General features: G+C 37.0%; 1 protein-coding gene across 2 annotated transcripts in view; it reads right to left on the reverse strand.

The window, feature by feature from the left end:
• LOC127865173 (dentin sialophosphoprotein-like) overlaps window positions 1–19,470 on the reverse strand; it is an 81,947-nt gene that overhangs the window by 5,456 nt on the left and 57,021 nt on the right. Inside the window, exon 12 of one of the 2 annotated variants that reach the window (XM_052405121.1) lies at window positions 11,895–11,997. In XM_052405121.1, coding sequence (XP_052261081.1) covers window positions 11,895–11,997 — 103 coding nt within the window. Of the gene's footprint in view, window positions 1–11,894; window positions 11,998–12,441; window positions 12,774–19,470 lie in introns of those variants that run through there. The other variant, XM_052405122.1, reaches the window with a different exon arrangement.

Genomic DNA, 19,470 nt, shown 5'->3' on the forward strand with positions numbered 1-19,470 from the left:
AACTACTCAAGTCGCTAGCCAGAAAAGTAGTTCTATTTCTGTTGGAGTTTTGTTAAGTTTATTAGAGAATGTGATTTGTCCTACAGGTAACAGGTGATGCTGTCATGGCACAATGGTAGACATGCTTATGCGGTTTTGGGCAAAAGTATAATAGTGATAATACTACCATTCAACTGATTCCGGATACGTTCTTATGATTATTTATTTATTTTTTATATTATTGTGTAATCAACACAATCTTCTAGTCAGAAAATTTTCTATTAAAATTGAGTCCTAATTTGCTATTCTTTTTTATGTGTTTTATTGAAATCACATTTGAACAGAAATGTTAATTTTGAGGCATAAGAGTGAATATATGATAAAACTAGGTTTGAAGATGACTAAAATCGAACAAATCGGTATTGGAGTGTCTGAAATCCAAATCGAATCGAGCTGTTGGTTAATCGTTGCAGCTCTAATTGTCATTGACATAATGGACTTAATGATGCCCTCATCTGGTATTGACATAATGGAATTAATGATGTCATCATATGCTATTGAAATAATGGACTAAACGATGTTCTCATCAGGTATTGCAGGTTTTTTTTCCTTCTTTGAACGGGTCCCGTAAACGGCCCTGTTCCCAATCAGGACCGGACCTGGTCCCAAAATCGCCGACGCACCCTTCCCAATTTAGAAAACGGTCTTATCCCAAATAGTTTATATAAAAACGGCCTCGTATCGATTCGTAAATCCCAAATAGACTATCTTTTTTGTCTCAAAATGACTTCAGAAGTTAGTAAACAAGTATAAAAAGGAAACGGTTGTTGTTGTAGTTGTTGTTGTTCTTTTAGAATGAGGTCGACGCAACTTCCAATAGGTGGAGCCACCTAGTTACCAAGTTGACTGTTCCCCGGCCGGCAAACATAATGCGGCATTATTGAATGCTGGCGGGGAAACAGTCAACCAAATAAGGCAATAGTAGTAAAATTGACCTTGTTTTGTACGCTTCGATAACAATGTTTCACATGTTCGTGACAGTTGTTTATTGAACGTTCTCGTTAAATACAGATTCAATATACAAAATAAAACCCTTATCCGAAAAGAATGATAGATATTTCGAAATGCCGCTTTGACAAAATATTTTCACGGGTTTTGGTTTTATTCGTAGCGACGTCTTTAGGATTTAAAAAAACCCAGATATGGAATTCTGAAATCTCGTTTTACTCTTCAAATACTCGCGGCGAAGTTAAAAAGTCAACTACTTCCGACGATTTTGCACACTCGCATCGTGGTTTTTATATAAATAGCCAGAAAATGAGTCACAATTCAAAATACTACTTGAAGAAAGTGAACAAAACGAAATCAGCCAAGCATAAATTTAGCCACCTAAATTTCTGTTTTCCATTATAACAATGATCATCTGCTGGTCCTTTTAATTTAGACAAGTTATCTCAAATTGCCACACAAAGTAATTGTTCAATTGGGCTTTATGCCATTTTAAACAATTTTCAGTTATATTGCGGCAATACCCATTAATTCTATCTGGAAAACCAGTTCTTATTTTTTTTTTTAATAAACTGGTATTTGTTATACAGACTTATGATCTACCCTATCCCAGAATGCCATTGACAGTGTATAAAAGCATTGTTTACTACATAAATAGATTCCAGTTGATGTATTTGTATGATTTTTGATTTTTCCCAATTTGATGGATTTCACGACGCGAAAATTCCCAATTTGAAGGATTTCGCGACTCAAAAATTCCCAATTTCTAGGGGACAGGACCTGTTCCCAAACAGGTGAAAAAAAACGCTGTATTGACATAATGGACTTAATGATGTCCTCATTTGCTATTAACATAATGGACTTAATGATGTCATCATCTGCTATTGACATAATGGACTTAATGATGCCCTCATCTGGTATTGACATAATGGACTAAATGATGTCATCATCTGCTATTGACATAATGGACTTAATGATGTCTTCATTTGCTATGACATAATGGACTTAATGATGTCCTCATCTGTGCTATTTGTGAGCATTGATCCCTTTAGTATTTTACATTAAAATGTTGCTGTTTTTTTTAAATTTCAATACTGATTTGAATGCTCTTTTCTTTATTAACAAAACAAGAGATGTGTTTGTCAGAAACACAATGCCCCCTAATGCGCCACTTTGACTTTGACCTTGAAGGATGACCATGACCTTTCACCACTCAAAATGTGCAGCTCCACAAGAATTAAGAGATTGAATGGAGAAATGATTTTTTTTTTTAATTTTGACCTCTGACCTTGAAGGATGACCATGACCTTTCACCACTCAAAATGTGCAGCTCCGCGAGATACACATGCATGCCAAATATGAAGTTGCTGGGTTTAATATTAAACAAGAGATGTGTTTGTCAGAAACACAATGCCCCCCTAATGCACCGCTTTGATTATTTTGTTTTACCTTTTACCTTGAAGGATGTTCTTGACCTTTTACCACTCAAAATGTGCAGCTCCACGAGATACACATGCATGCCAAAAATCAAATTGCTACGTTCAATATTGCAAAAGTTATGAAGAAGGTTAAAGTTTTGGTTAAAGTTAAAAAAAAATATTTACCTTTGACCTTGAAGGATGACCTTGACCTTTTACCACTCAAAATGTGCAGCTCCATGAGATACACAGGCATGCCAAATATCAAGTTGCTATGTTCAATATTGCAAAAGTTATGGCAAAATGTTAAAGTTGGGGTTAAAGTTTTGGGACACACACACACATACAATGACAGACAGGCCAAAAACAATATACCCCCGATATTTCGATCCGGGGGCATAAAAAGTTATGATAAAACTTTAACCAAGGTTAAAGTGTTAGGAAAGAAAAATACAATGATATTTGACCTTTGACCTTGAAGGAAGACCTTGACTTTTCACCACTCAAAATGAGCAGCTCCATGAGATACACATGCATGGTAAATATCAAGTTGCTATCTTAAATATTGCAAAAGTTATCAAACTTTAACGAAGATTAAAGTTTTGGGACAGTGTGGCAGACAGACAGGACAAAAACAATATACCCCCGATCTATCGATCCGGGGGCATAAAAAAGGTATTTTATTTAGTTTAGTCGTATACTATTATTTAAAGTTGAATTTTATTATTTTAAATGCAAGGAGATAATATAGTAATGGTCAAGCAACACCCAAAAAGAGAATATATTTATACTACTATTTTTTTTTAACTTTTCAACTATGTTTCTTTAAGCTGTTATAGCATTTTAAGCATACATTTTTGAATTGAAATAAGTGTACTTGCTTAATATATTAAATCGTAAATGAATTCTTAACCTTTATTCAGTCACATAACTGTATACTGGTATTTATATGAATTGCTTACAACAATAAGAGTGTGCATGCTTGCATGGAAACTGTGTTTTTAAATAACAGCCAATTAAGAGTTGCCAATCATATACAAAGTATTGACTAAATAATTATACAGGACATACAACATGATCTGTGCAGTAATATGTTACAATATCACCAAAGTCATGTCCAGAGAATGTTGGAATTCTCATTGTTAATTGTCATAAAACAGTTCATGTACTTTATACAGGGTAGGGCTGCAACAATATACCGGTATATCGGTATATATCGCAATACGCAATCCGCATATTGTATTGCGATATGATTTTCATCATACCGGTACGAAAATTTTACAAAAATTCATTCACATTTCGTCCAGAAAAGCTATCCGAAATAATGATAAAAAGGTAAACAAAACAAAGCAGTGTAAATTATTTTTTACGTAAAAAAAAGCATTCTAAAAAGTGTATTATACGGAGTAGCGTTGTTACATGGGAGCATTCATTCGATGCTATTGAACAGATTGTCGTTGAATTAATTGCGCACAGCTGTAAATGTTTCGTTCGATTCTGATTTGAGCATTATTTGTAATCCGAATTTCGGAAACACGCTTCCAAATTTGAATGCTAACGCGACAATAAAAAATTATAGCGTCAAATAAAAAGTGCTTTATCCTTTGTCTCAATAAAAAGCGCGCGAAAATTATACAGACATGTAGAACGTCGCATGGAAAGTATGGGTGTATTTTGTGTTGTATAAAAACGGGAACATCATGCAGCTGAATTACGCGTGTTCAGTGGGAAAAACGCCCCGGTTGGACGTTATTTCATCACATCTTTAAATAGTAACAATTGCAAAAATGTATTTGATACTTAAGAAAATTTGCAAATGTTTGTGTTTCTTATTATTCTTGAGCACATTTATAGTAAATATTTACCAGAATTTGCTTTAAAATTGGAATTTATGGGATTATTGGGTAATTGGCAAGTTATAATTTTTGTACAAGTTAGCAATATATTGCGATATATTGCAATACGGGTTTTTGAACTGACAATATATTGCAATACGGTTTTTGGCGTATTGTTGCAGCACTAATACAGGGAATCAGTTTTGAAGTCATATTGCCATGGTCAAAGTGTATCACATCTCCTTTCTTCAGAAGCATGGACCGGGTATATACACTTGAAACCAAAACTTGCTTATAGACCTGTGGTTCCTGTACAATATGCAAACACATCAGGGCTCGCGCTAGGGGGCGACATGAGCGACATAGTCGCTTTCCCTACGCCAAATGTCGCCTAAAATGTAAGAAATCGTAGATAAAAAGCGACTTCCAGTCGCTCTTTCATCGGAATTTGTTTACATCCGGTTTTCTGGATGTCAAGGTATGATTACATTTTCCAATACACACTGTCACTGCCCGAAGCGTGTCGCAATCGAGCGACATGTAATTTGAGGTAGACCCCGCCCCCGATTCTCCCAACCTCCAAACTTATCCAATCGGCGAACGTCAAGTCAGTGTTCAACTCGAATGCAGTCACGTGCGTGTGGGGTGATAATTGAAGTTTACTGACGTCTTTCAAGTGTTATTGATTTGATATTGATTAGGGATAATCCACGGGGGTGATGTTGCCATATTAATTGATCAATTAATGTGATAACGATGAATTATGCCCAAAGGGCATGGTTTGTTATCAGATCACTAATAAGCCTTTTGTTGCAGACGATAGTCACATGCTGTGAAAGATTATCTCTGAGGTCACGCGGCTCAGGTCACGCTTGGTTAGGCACTATCACACTCGAATGAAATCAAACTCAGCACTATTGATTTTTTTAAACTTCTGAAATCTTTGGCTATGATTTTTTTTTGTGCAAAAATATTGATTTTTTTAATTCAAAGTACCTTTTAAAATTTGAAAATTAATCTATTTTTTAATGCGAATATGCGGTCAATTTTTAGTCCCAAATTACGGCATGGAAAATCATATTTGTGTTTGGATTTTATTTCTAAACTTTAAAACACTGTCTGTCCTCAATCATGATGAATTTTAACATGAATAGGGACAGACAGTTGTTATTTCAACAAATAATGAGCTTGTTTGGAAGGAGGATTTATCACTCACCAAGTAAAATGTAATTCTTATATTGTCATATATTTTCACGACCTTACAAAACTGTCAACGTTGTTGACATTAGTTGAAATAACGCGTTGTAAAATAAATATATCCTATAATTAACAATAACTATGTTTCATTTTAATCTTCAGACTGGATGTTACTTCATGGTGACATTGATCATTGTTTAGACTTTAAATTTGTCAATATAGATTTTTGTTTTCATTAATATTATTATTGTTGACAAACATTGACAAACATTGGCTCAAAGTTATTCAAAGCAACGAATTTAAGTGTTGATAATCACAACGTTTTTTTTTACCACAAATTAACAAAGCTGCTTAGCATTATCCATATGTCATATTTCAAACATAAATATTTATGTTGGCTACTGCTTCAATTATCATCTTTGAAATACTTAAGTCTTTATTACACTATGTATGTTCACATCAAAATGGATTGAATAAAGAGCTAATAAAATTATGGTTATTTATCTGTTGTGTCGATTATTACTATCACATATATGTATGTTGTAACCCCTTACAAGCAAACCCTTTGTCCGAGTCTCTCCACTTCTCCCTAAAGTCTCCTCACTTCTCCCTAAATCAGTGTCTAGGGAGAAGTCACTTCTCCCTAAAATTTGAACCCAGCGTGAGCCCTGCACATTTGAAAATATTCATCACCCGAATTGCAGTAATTGATCCATAAGATAGTATGACAGTTTCATTGACCAACAGATGCTAATTAAACAATATGCCTATTAAAACTTGTTTCTATTGTGCAATGAAACAGATTCAATGCTTTACTTAAATGTTTTCAATAAATTGAAGACATATCATTATGGTTATGCATAACAAAATACCAGTAAGAAAGTGGGCAGGCCCTTATTTACAAAGCTATGTATTTCATATTAATAACTATTTCTTTTTTAATAAAGATGATATTTCATGAAGATGCATTTTTACATTATTTATAATTTTCAACAAGATGTGGTTGTGAAAAACTATGTCCCCGCCCCATATATCTGACCTTGAAGGATGACCTTGACCTTTCACCCCTCAAAATATGCAGCTCCATGAGATACACATGCATGCCAAATATCAAGTTGCTATTCTAAATATTGCAACAGTTATGGCAAATGATAAAGTTTGACGCAAACAAACAAACCAACAGACAGGGCAAAAACCATATGCCCCCCAGTATAGACTGGGGGACATAAAAATATCAGTAATTTGTTATTGTCAATGATCACTATATATTACTGATAAAACATACATACGAGTGAAAAGAGTTTTCAATATGGGAATGTTGAAATCAGGCCTATAAAGTTTACCTGTCGATATGATTGTCATAGAGACAAAACTTAAGGTGGACAAGTTCTAAAATTGGAGATTTTTTTTTATTATGAAGAGTTATTCATGTGGCCTGCACAATAATCAATATTACTTGTCCTTTGGTTAGGCAGATGCAGTATCATGTACAATGCGGTAGCTATGGAAACCATTGTCAAGAATGTGAATCTATTATGAATCAGCTGAAGCTAAATATTACTAACAAATTATAAGTGTATTGTTTACAAGAAACAACTAGAGCTTTGTCACAGACGTGACGAAAACCCCCACATGCCGCATTGACACATAATACTTTGCATGTCGTCTTCACAAAAAAACAGCGGACACCATGCTCAATTTTTAAAACGCACTTAGTGAACCCTTGACCTAGTTTTTGACACAGAAAGGCCCATGTTCTAACTTGGCCTTAAGATCATCTCCATAAAACTTCTGACCAAGTTTGGTGAAGATCGGATGTAAACTACTTGAATTAGAGAGCGGACATCATGCTGAATGTTAAAAAACGCACTAAGTGACACCATGACCTAGTTTTATGCCTGGAATGGCCCATGTACAAACTTGTCCTAGAGATCATTTAGATAAAACTTGTGTTTGGTGAGGATTGGATGAAAACTACTTGAATTAGAGAGCTGACAACATGGTGAGGTTTAAAACGCACTAAGATACCCCGTGACCTAGTTTTTGACCCGGCATGACCCATATTCAAACTTGACCTAGACATCATCTAGATACAACTTCTGACCAAGTTTGGTGAAGATTGGATGAAAACTACTTGAATTAGAGAGCGGACAATATTGTGATGTTTAAAACGCGCTTAGTGACCCCGTGACCTTGTTTTTGACCCGGCATGACCCATATTCAAACTAGCCCTAGACATTATCAAGATACAACTTCTGACCAATTTTGGTGAAGATTGGATAAAAACTACTTGAATTAGAGAGCGGACAACATGGTGAGGTTTAAAACACACTTAGTGACCCCGTGACCTAGTTTTTGACCCGGCATGGCCCATGTTCGAACTTGACCTACACATCATCTAATTACAACTTCTGACCAAGTGTGGTGAAGATCGGATTTAAACTACTTGAATTAGAGAGCAGACACCATGCTCAATGTGTAAAACGTACTAAGTGACCTTGTGACCTAGTTTTTGATCTGGTATGGCCCATGTTCGAACTTGGCCTTCACATCATCTAGATAAAACTTCTGACCACATTTGGTGAAGATCGGATGAAAACTACTTGAATAAGAGAGAGGACACCATGCTGAATGTTAAAAAAACGCACTAAGTGACCCCGTGACCTAGTTTTGACCTGGCAAGGCCCATGTTCGAACTTGGCCTTAAGATCATCTAGATACAACTTCTGACCAAGTTTGGTGAAGATCGGATGAAAACTACTTGAATTAGAGAGCCGACAACATGCTGAATGTTTAAAGCGCACTAAGTGACCCCGTGACCTAGTTTTTTACCCGGCAAGGCCCATGCTCGAACTTGGTCTAGACAACATGTAGATACAACTTCTGACCAAGTTTGGTGAAGATCAGATGAAAACTACTTGAATTAGAGAGCAGACAACATGCTGAATGTTTAAAACGCACTAAATGACCCCGTGACCTAGTTTTTGACCCGGCAAGGCCCATGTTAGAACTTGGCCTAGACATCATCTAGATACAACTTCTGACCAAGTTTGGTAAAGATCAGATGAAAACTACTTGAATTAGAGAGCGGACAACATGCTGAATGTTTAAAACGCACTTAGTGACCCTGTGACCTAGTTTTTGACCTGGCAAGGCCCATGTTCGAACTTGGCCTAGACATCATGTAGATACAACTTCTGACCAAGTTTGGTGAAGATCGGATGAAAACTACTTGAATTAGAGAGCAGACACTTAATACGACCGACCGACAGACAAGTTCACTCCTATATACCCCCCTTAACTTCGTTTGTGGGGGTATAATTATTAAATGTATCAATACAGAATAGTTGCACAGTTTCTTATTACCCAATTTTTTTCTCAGTTTCTAAACCCATACAGAATAATCTTAGTTAAATCCACTCGTTTTGTAAAGAAATGCTTTGCCAATTAAACAACTACACCGTTATTGTTAATATTTATAATAAAAATTAGTAATATTATAAGATTCCAAATGAATTCTTTGAATAAAATATAATGATTGTAAGAATATTTTGATAACAATGTTGGAATAGGTAACAAATGATTTTGTGCAATTACACTATATTTATTCTATAAACCATATTACATGTCTAGCGTGATTTATGCCTTCTGTCACGCATCACCATGATTCAGCCCCGCATGAAACAGTCTCGATAAAAATGTTGATAAGAACTTGCGCTCCCGCATTATCAGGAAATCGATCTCACGGTGGACCACTGCAATTTCTGTTTACCTCCACTGTCTTGGTGGTTTGCAGTGAAATACAGGTAAATTGTACAATACATGCGAATGAACATGGAAAAAACTTCATAAAAACATTCCACACATCCGCTTGTATTAGAAGCATATCTATTCCTAAAGTAGAACTCCAATGTTTTTATCAAGCACTTAAATTTTCTGTGTAATCCGAAATTCATAACTACATCCAGTTTGGTCCAGATGTTTATGTCGTAAGTGTACATCACATTCATGTCTGTGTTGCGCGACAAATGATATCCCCACTTGCCCAAAATCAAAGACATTATGCTAACTGTAAATCACATTTTTCTTGGTAAAAATATCAGCCAATTAGTGCTCAGACAGCCGAATACATGACGTCCCCATGTAAAAGTGTATACAATAACGGTAAATGGCACATATCATTACTGCCTATCTCTACCACTGTATCGCTATAGATAGTACAAAGCTTGTTTTAATTAAGAGAACAAGTGTCCACACTTTAAAAACATTGACTACCAATTCTTCAACCAAAAGTAACAAGATGTGTTTGTGTTTGTCCCCCTATATGATATTTGACCTTGTAAGATGACCTTGACCTTGTGAAGGATGACCTTGACCTTTCACCACTCAAAATGTGCAGCTCCATGAGATACACATGCATGCCAAATATCAAGTTGCTATCTTCAATATTGCAAAAGTATTCATAAAATAAGCGATTTGGGACACATATATTTGACCTCTGACCTTGAAGGATGACCTTGACCTTTCACCACTCAAAATGTGCAGCTCCATGAGATGCACATGCATGCCAAATATCAAGTTGCTATCTTCAATATTGCAAAAGTATTTATAAAATAAGCGATTTGGGCCACATATATTTGACCTCTGACCTTGAAGGATGACCTTGACCTTTCACCACTCAAAATGTGCAGCTCCATGAGATACACATGCATGCCAAATATCAAGTTGCTATCTTCAATATTGCAAAAGTATTCATAAAATGAGAGATTTTGGCCACATATATTTGACCTCTGACCTTGAAGGATGACCTTGACCTTGACCTTTCACCACTCAAAATGTGCAGCTTCATGAGATACACATGCATGCCAAATATGAAGTTGCTATCTTCATTATAGCAAAAGTTATTGCAAAATGTTAAAGTTGGCGCAAACAGACAGACCAACAGACAGACCAACAGACAGACCAACAGACAGGGCAAAAACAATATGTCCCCCACTACTATAGTGGGGGACATAAAAAGTATATTAAAGCCCATGCTTTTATCAAGGGAGAATTGCATGATGTTGTACATGACATCTAATTTTTGCATGATTTTAGCAATATGAAAGAACTGTGGAGTAGTGCTTTTTCAGAAACTTTACAAGTTATATCAGCCCCTTGCAATCTTTGATTCACACATATTTGAAAGACAAGTGCATGCGTTTGCAGGACAGGTGAACATAACAATGCGCTGATCCGTAAAGGACTAGTGCATAATTGAAATATTTTTGTCGCATGCTCATAATTTTTTTTCCAAATGTTCCACTCTTTTCCCTTGTGATCATTCACATTTTCGTGTATTTCACCGTGAACTACCAAGGCCTGGGTGGTCCACCTTAAGATTTATTTCCCGATAACGCCCTTAGTGCTCACCCACTGTCGCTGCGGTCTATCATGATGGAAACACACTCTGATTACAGTGATTGTCCACACTGGCGAAATAATTGTCCATGGTGGGACTGCATTTGAGGCCGATATCACGCCAGATACATGTACATCTAGATTGGTAACCATGATCACACGTGTTGAAAGATTTTTCCAAACAGAAAAATGAAACATGTACTCCTGGTTTATAATGCTGGTTATGTCAGCTGACTTATGTTTCATTATTTTATATTGTTTCTACATTATTTTAAAAATACTTAAAGAGGCATTTTATAAATAAATTTGCAAAAATATTGCATTTTGTATTATTTAGGTTTAATGAATTTTTCGCAATATCTCACACAAAACTCACACTTCATCTGTAAGTCAGGTAGGTAGACTCACATACCAAAATTAAGCTCAATATCTGAAAGAGTTGCTTAAAAATTATCCTGAAAACGGAATGCAAGACAGACAGATGGATTGCTATATGCCACCCCTAACAGGGGGCATGAACAAACTTAAAGTGAGATATTTCATCCATATGACTTGTTTTTGCAGCTTGAGTCACATATTTGAATAGTAAATGCACACACACACAGGTGTACATTATTCTGCATTTTGTCATTTTGTTGAAGTTTTGCTGAAGTTCATCCATTTGCTTGGTCAAAGCACTTTTAAATGTGATTTCAAATTATTGCAAAATAAACAACACTTGATCAGACTAATCATTATGTACACTGTCTTTAACAACATAAATTACAATATAAATATATGTGTCCACAGTTCAGTAGTTTTTTGTTTTTAACTTTATAACACATTATTCACTATAAGAGATTTGTCAACATCTTAGCTGATGATACCCTACCCCCCCCCTACTTTTTTCACCAAAAGGTTTCATTTTTTTTAATTGCTCCATTAAACTAATAAAAGTATTCATGAATAAATCTTGGTAATATTAAGCAGGAGTTCAGCTGAAATGAAGATAAAACTTTTAAATGTAACATGTTGTTGTAACTTAAGACTAAACAAGGGCAGTAATTTCACCACTTACCTGTTTTCCTTCCTCATGGTCCTGTAGATGTCAAATTGGTAGTCTCCCTTGCCTTGAAACAAAGTATCATCCTCCGCAAGGTTGGTGAACACTGTGCAGCCATCTGTGATACACAACAGGACATGTGAAATAGAGAACAGAATATAGAAAGGTTGGTGTCACTGCAGCCATCTGTGGCACACAACAAGACATGTGAAATAGAGAACAGAATATAGCAAGGTTAGTGTACGCTTGTGCAACCATCTGTGGTATACAACACGACAGGTGCAATAGAGAACATAATATAGCAAGGCTGGTGTAAACTGTGCAGTCATCTGTGGTATACAACAGGACAGGTGCAATAGAGAACATAATATAGCAAGGTTGGTATACACTGTGCAGCCATCAGGGGTACACAACAGGACAGTGAAAAAGAGAACAGAATATAGCAAGGTTGGTTCACACTGTGCAGTCATCTGTGGTACACAACAGGGCAGGTGAAATAGAGAACAGAATAAAGCAAGGTTGGTGAACACTGTGCAGCCATCTGTGGTACACAACAGGACAGGTGAAATAGAGAACAGAATATAGCAATGTTGGTGCCACTATGTAGTCATCTGTGGTACACAACAGGACAGGTGAAATAGAGAACAGAATAAAGCAAGGTTGGTGTACACTGTGCAGCCATCTGTGGTATACAACAGGACAGGTGCAATAGAGAACATAATATAGCAAGGTTGGTATACACTGTGCAGCCATCAGGGGTACACAACAGGACAGTGAAAAAGAGAACAGAATATAGCAAGGTTGGTTCACACTGTGCAGTCATCTGTGGTACACAACAGGGCAGGTGAAATAGAGAACAGAATAAAGCAAGGTTGGTGAACACTGTGCAGCCATCTGTGGTACACAACAGGACAGGTGAAATAGAGAACAGAATATAGCAATGTTGGTGCCACTATGTAGTCATCTGTGGTACACAACAGGACAGGTGAAATAGAGAACAGAATAAAGCAAGGTTGGTGTACACTGTGCAGCCATCTGTGGTATACAACAGGACAGGTGCAATAGAGAACAGAATATGGCAAGGTTGGTGTACACTGTGCAGCCATCTGTGGTACAAAACAGGACAGGTGAAATAGGGAACATAATAAAGCAAGGTTGGTGTACACTGTGCAGTCATCTGTGGTACACAACAGAACAGGTGCAATAGAGAACAGAATATAGCAATGTTGGTGTCACTATGCAGTCATCTGTGGTACACAACAGGACAGGTGAAATAGAGAACAGAATATAGCAATGTTGGTGTCACTATGCAGTCATCTGTGGTACACAACAGGACAGGTGCAATAGAGAACAGAATACTACTATATCAAGGTTGGTGTAAACTGTGCAGCCATCTGTGGTACACAGCAGGACAGGTGCAATAGAGAACAGAATATAGCAATGTTGGTGTCACTATGCAGTCATCTGTGGTACACAACAGGACAGGTGAAATAGAGAACAGAATATAGCAAGGTTGGTGTACACTGTGCAGCCATTTGTGATACACAACAGGACAGGTGCAATAGAGAACAGAATATAACAAGGTTGGTGTACACTGTGCAGTCATCTGTGGTATACAACAGGACATGTGAAATAGGGGTACACAACAGGACAGGTGCAATAGAGAACAGAATATAACAAGGTTGGTATACACTGTGCAGCCATCTGTGGTACACAACAGGACAGGTGCAATAGAGAACAGAATATAGCAATGTTGGTGTCACTATGCAGCCATTTGTAGTACACAACAGGACAGGTGCAATAAAGAACAGAATATAACAAGGTTGGTGTACACTGTGCAGTCATCTGTGGTACACAACAGGACAGGTGAAATAGGGAACATAATAAAGCAAGGTTGGTGTCACTATGCAGCCATTTGTGGTACACAACAGGACAGGTGCAATAGAGAACAGAATATAGCAAGGTTTGTGTACACTGTGCAGCCATCTGTGGTATACAACAGGACAGGTGCAATAGAGAACATAATATAGCAAGGTTGGTGTACACTGTGCAGCCATCTGTGGTACACAACAGGACAGGTGCAATAGAGAACAGAATATAGCAATGTTGGTGTCACTATGCAGCCATTTGTGGTACACAACAGGACAGGTGCAATAGAGAACAGAATATAGCAAGGTTGGTGTACACTGTGCATCCATATGTGGTATACAACAGGACAGGTGCAATAGAGAACAGAATAAAGCAAGGTTGGTGTACACTGTACAATCATCTGTGGTATACAACAGGACAGGTGCAATAGAGAACATAATATAACAAGGTTGGTGTACACTGTGCAGTCATCTGTGGTATACAACAGGACAGGTGCAATAGAGAACAGAATATAGCAAGGTTGGTGTACACTGTGCAGCCATCTGTGGTATACAACAGGACAGGTGCAATAGAGAACATAATATAACAAGGTTGGTGTACACTGTGCAGTCATCTGTGGTATACAACAGGACAGGTGCAATAGAGAACATAATATAACAAGGTTGGTGTACACTGTGCAGTCATCTGTGGTATACAACAGGACAGGTGCAATAGAGAACATAATATAACAAGGTTGGTGTACACTGTGCAGTCATCTGTGGTATACAACAGGACAGGTGCAATAGAGAACATAATATAACAAGGTTGGTGTACACTGTGCAGTCATCTGTGGTATACAACAGGACAGGTGCAATAGGGAACATAATATAACAAGGTTGGTGTACACTGTGCAGTCATCTGTGGTATACAACAGGACAGGTGCAATAGAGAACAGAATATAGCAAGGTTGGTGTACACTGTGCAGCCATCTGTGGTACACAACAGGACATGTGAAATAGGGGTATACAACAGGACAGGTGCAATAGAGAACAGAATATAGCAAGGTTAGTGTACACTGTGCAGCCATCTGTGGTACACAACAGGACATGTGAAATAGGGGTATACAACAGGACAGGTGCAATAGAGAACATAATATAACAAGGTTGGTGTACACTGTGCAGTCATCTGTGGTATACAACAGGACAGGTGCAATAGGGAACAGAATATAGCAAGGTTGGTGTACACTGTGCAGTCATCTGTGTTACACAGGACAGGTGCAATACTGAATAGAGAACAGAATATAACAAGGTTGGTATTCCTTGGTGCAAAAGGTAAAAATTTGAATCTGCCTTGTTGTTTCTTACCTCTGACATTAAAGTGTCTAATGTGAGTTTATTTTGCGGCTAAATAATGTAATTGCAATAACTGCATATGATGTGTTAAATGCTGCCCACAGTGAGGTGTTAAATGCTGCCCACAGTGAGAAAACATATAATAATGTGTTGAGTAGGGGGATTTTGGCAGTGGTGGCAAGTGCTCAAAACAACGCATCACAGTCGCTGTCCTTGAATGGTTTGTACAATTTTCATTCAATTATCAGTACATTTTCATTTGTATGTATTTATGATTGCATACTATAGTTTATCAGGCAATTTTCCAATAAATTATGACAAGCTTTTGACGAATTTAATTATGATAGCAAGAAACATGTGCAGTTAACAATAACAATGTGTATTGGTAGCAATAAGCTGCCCAGTCAAAACACCATAGTATGACAAAACAAGGCTATTGTCAAACAATATGGTCCCCTACCAGCTCCACCATTGTCAGAAATTCCACCATTTTCAGAATTTAAAAAAAAAAATTGTTGCCATAGCAACCCCAATTTTTGACGTAGGAACGAAATGAAATGACGTGCATAATGTCCATATTGCCATCTATCCATGTTGCAAGTTTCATGAAAAAATATTAAGAACTTTTAAAGTTATCGCAGGATCCAGAAAACCACCATTTTCAGCAGTATTTCTAGTCTATTTGTTGCCATAGCAACCAGAATTTTTAACGTAGGAACAAAATGAAATGACGTGCATAATGTCCATATTGCCATCTATCCATATTTCAAGTTTCATGAAATAGTATTAAGAACTTTTAAAGTTATCGCAGGATCCAGAAAAGTGTGACAGACAAACTCACAGACAGACGGACAGACACACAGAGCGCAAACCATAAGTCCCCTCCGGTGAAACCGGTATGGGACAATAATATCTTTGTCGCTGATAAGGTTTTTACAACAACACTTCGCTAGCGAGTGTTGTTATAAGAAGGCCATAAGAAGAATAGTGGTTTTCTTTTCTGACATCCATTCGCAATTTAAAAAAATTCAGCATTTATACAAACGGAAATTTTGTCATGTAATAATTTTGTTACAAAAATACCATTTTTAATTTTAAAAGCTTTTAGTGTCTTATTTTTATTTGGTGACAAAATTGAAAAAAAAGAGTTTAAGATTTGAGGATTTTTATTGAGGTTATGTGATTTGCAAGGAAACAAAAATACTTAACATTTACAATGATCGAAAATATCCATTATATGTATCTTTAAGGATTAAAAATAAAGAAAATTATTAAGCGTTAAAAAAACGTGCAACAATTAAATAATTTGGAGAGTTCTGCTGTTATCGTTATATTTTGTGACACTAGCTGGATTGTGTATATGAAGTATAAAATACATGACATTCTGCACCAGCACGGATGACTGAGTGGTTAAAGCGTTCGACTTTTACTCAAAGGGTCAGTTGTTCGAGCCCAGTTTTGGATACTTTTTTTCTTTGTTTCATTTTATTCTTGTTATATTTTAAATCTTTTTATTTTCGATGTTAACATATATCAATTTTAATCATTTTAGGTTGCCTTGGTGTAATGGATATGGTGTCCCCCAAGCGACTAGGAGGTCATGGGGTTGACCCCTACCATTGGAGTGTTCTAAAGATCTCCCACACAGAAACCAAGTACTGGTTATAGGCCCAGGAAACAGACTCAAGAGCGTTTCAATAAGCTCGAGACTTTCAATGCAATTGAGCTTAAATAAATAGGTTTAAGTAATTTAAAAGCATTAAATGAAATTTTCCAAACTTGCAAAACAAGGGCTGTTTGTAAAACATGCATGCCCCCCATATGGGCTGTCAGTTGTAGTGGCAGCCATTGTGTGAATACGTTTTTTGGCACTGTGACCTTGACCTTTGACCTAGTGACCTAAAAATCAATAGGGGTCATCTGCGTTCATGTGTTATCATCCGGAAACCATTTTACTGTGTCAAGTCACCGTGACCTTGACCTTTGACCTGAAAGTCAATAGGGGTCTTCTGCGAGTCATGATCAATGTACCTATGAAGTTTCATGATCCTTGGCGTAAGCGTTCTTGAGTTATCATCCAGAAACCATTTTTCTAAGTTGAGTCACTGTGACCTTGACCTTTGACCTAGTGACCTGAAAATCTATAGGGGTCATCTGCGAGTCATGATCAATGTACCGATGAAGTTTCATGATCCTAGGCATAATCATTCTTGAGTTATCATCTGGAAACCATTTTGCTATTTTGGGTCATCGTGACCTTGACCTAGTGACCTGAAAATTATTAGGGGTCATCTGCGAGACATGATCTATGTACCTATGAAGTTTCATGATCCTAGGCATAATCGTTCTTGAGTTATAATCCGGAAGCCATTTTACTATTTCTGGTCACCGTCACCTTGACCTTTGACCTAGTGACCTCAAAATCAATAGGAGTCATCTGCGAGTCATGATCAATCTACCCATGAAGTTTCATGATCCTAGGCGTAAGCGTTCTTGAGTTATCATTCAAAAACCATTTTACTATTTCGGATCACCGTGACCTTGACCTTTGACCTAGTTACCTGAAAATCAATAGAGGTCATCTGCCAGTCCTGATCAATGTACCTATGAAGTTTCATGATCCTAGGCATAAGCGTTTTTGATTTATCATCCGGAAACCATTTTACTATTTCGTGTTGGGAAGTACGTGAGTAAACTCCGCTATATATATATATATGTATGTGTACAATATTCCCGTCGATAAGGCGGTGCTGTTTAACGGATAATATGAGCCGTCGGAGCCGCCAGAGCCGCTAAAGCCGTCGGAGCCGCCAGAGCCGTTGGAGTTACTATATAAAGGACTTTCTGAGTACGGATTGGGACCTGTTAAGAACCAGTGAAGAACAGTGAAGTTATTGTATTAAGTTTGTTAACGGAATATTAAAAAATATTAAACTAACTAAACTATTAAAATGACTTGTTTCTTATTCGGAAATAAAAAAGTTTCTCCAATGTGGTGAAAAATGTATACAGTCGACAAAAAATAGAAATATTCACCACATTGATTGGTCCCGCGAACCGGAACTTTAAACATTTGGAATACACGTGTTTGTGTTAAAAGGTTGTGAATTTGGATAAATAGTGTTAAAAAAATAAAAAAAATTATATGGATTTGTTGGACACAAATCCTTGACCAACTTCATCCAAATTAATTAAATTAAGATAAATTAACGAATAGAAGTGGAATTTAAACTTCAAAATGACGGCTTTAAGGTACGTTAAAGGAGTAAGAACAAGGTACATAAACAGCCTTGAAAAAGAAATAAATTCTGCCAAGGATATTCTTAATCAAGACTTAGAAAGTGTGGATATAATCAAAACCAAAAATGAAGTAAACACGTGTGTTCAGATGTTAAAAAAATATAGTGACAAGGTTGAAATACAGTGTGAAAAGTACATTTCTGCATTAGGTGAAAATGAGGACGATGAAAAAGAAATTGACAAGGTCATGGACGAGGATATGTCTTTATGTGACAGAGCTACTAGATATGTTAGTTTGCTGGAACAGTTAAGTACGGACATTGTTTCTCAATTAGCAGATAAAAAAGATACAGAAGAAAAGGTACTTCCTGCCCGAGAGGAGCTGAAGTCCTTCATTTTGGAGCAGAGTCTCTGTCAACGAGAGTTCACCGAACGTCAAAGTGCACAACAACATGAATTCATGGAGTACATAATGAAAAGTCATCAAAAGGTAGCTGACGTTCCCATCTAATCACATTTGACGTCAGTTTAATTACCTTAACTTGAACTGAAATCATTCTTCGGCGACAAAGCAAACTGGCTGGAGTTCTGGGATAGTTTTGAATGCACTATTAACAAAAATGCACGTCTTTCCGATATAGAAAAATTTAGTTATCTCCAAAGCAAGCTCGGCGGAGAAGCAAAAAGGACAATATCAGGACTTTTGTTGTGTAATGACAACTATCGAATAGCTGTCGACAAACTGAAGGAGCGCTTTGGAAAGAAACAGGACATTATCGACATTCATTATTCGGAAATGATGAAAATTGCACAACCCCAAAATAACGTACATAGTTTGCGACAGTTTTTGGATCGGTATGATCGGCATCTTCGCAGCCTTGATGTAATGGGAGAGAATACCGATCAGAATTTATTTGTGTCAATGATCAAGATGAAACTTCCAAGAGAAGTCCTGTTACACCTTGAGGTTCAAAAAGAGTTGACAAAGAGTGGACTTTAAAGGAGCTCCTTTACAGCTTACGGACATATATTGTCGCATGTGAGCGTTCGGAGCAAAACAGTATTTTAACCAAAGACGAAACCAAGCAGGGGATCGCAAAACGGGTCGCCTATGAAAATCAAGCGTCAAAACTCATCTCGAAAGGAGCTAA

The sequence above is a fragment of the Dreissena polymorpha genome, chromosome 1 (assembly GCF_020536995.1).
Source record: "Dreissena polymorpha isolate Duluth1 chromosome 1, UMN_Dpol_1.0, whole genome shotgun sequence".
NCBI lineage: Eukaryota > Metazoa > Mollusca > Bivalvia > Myida > Dreissenidae > Dreissena > Dreissena polymorpha.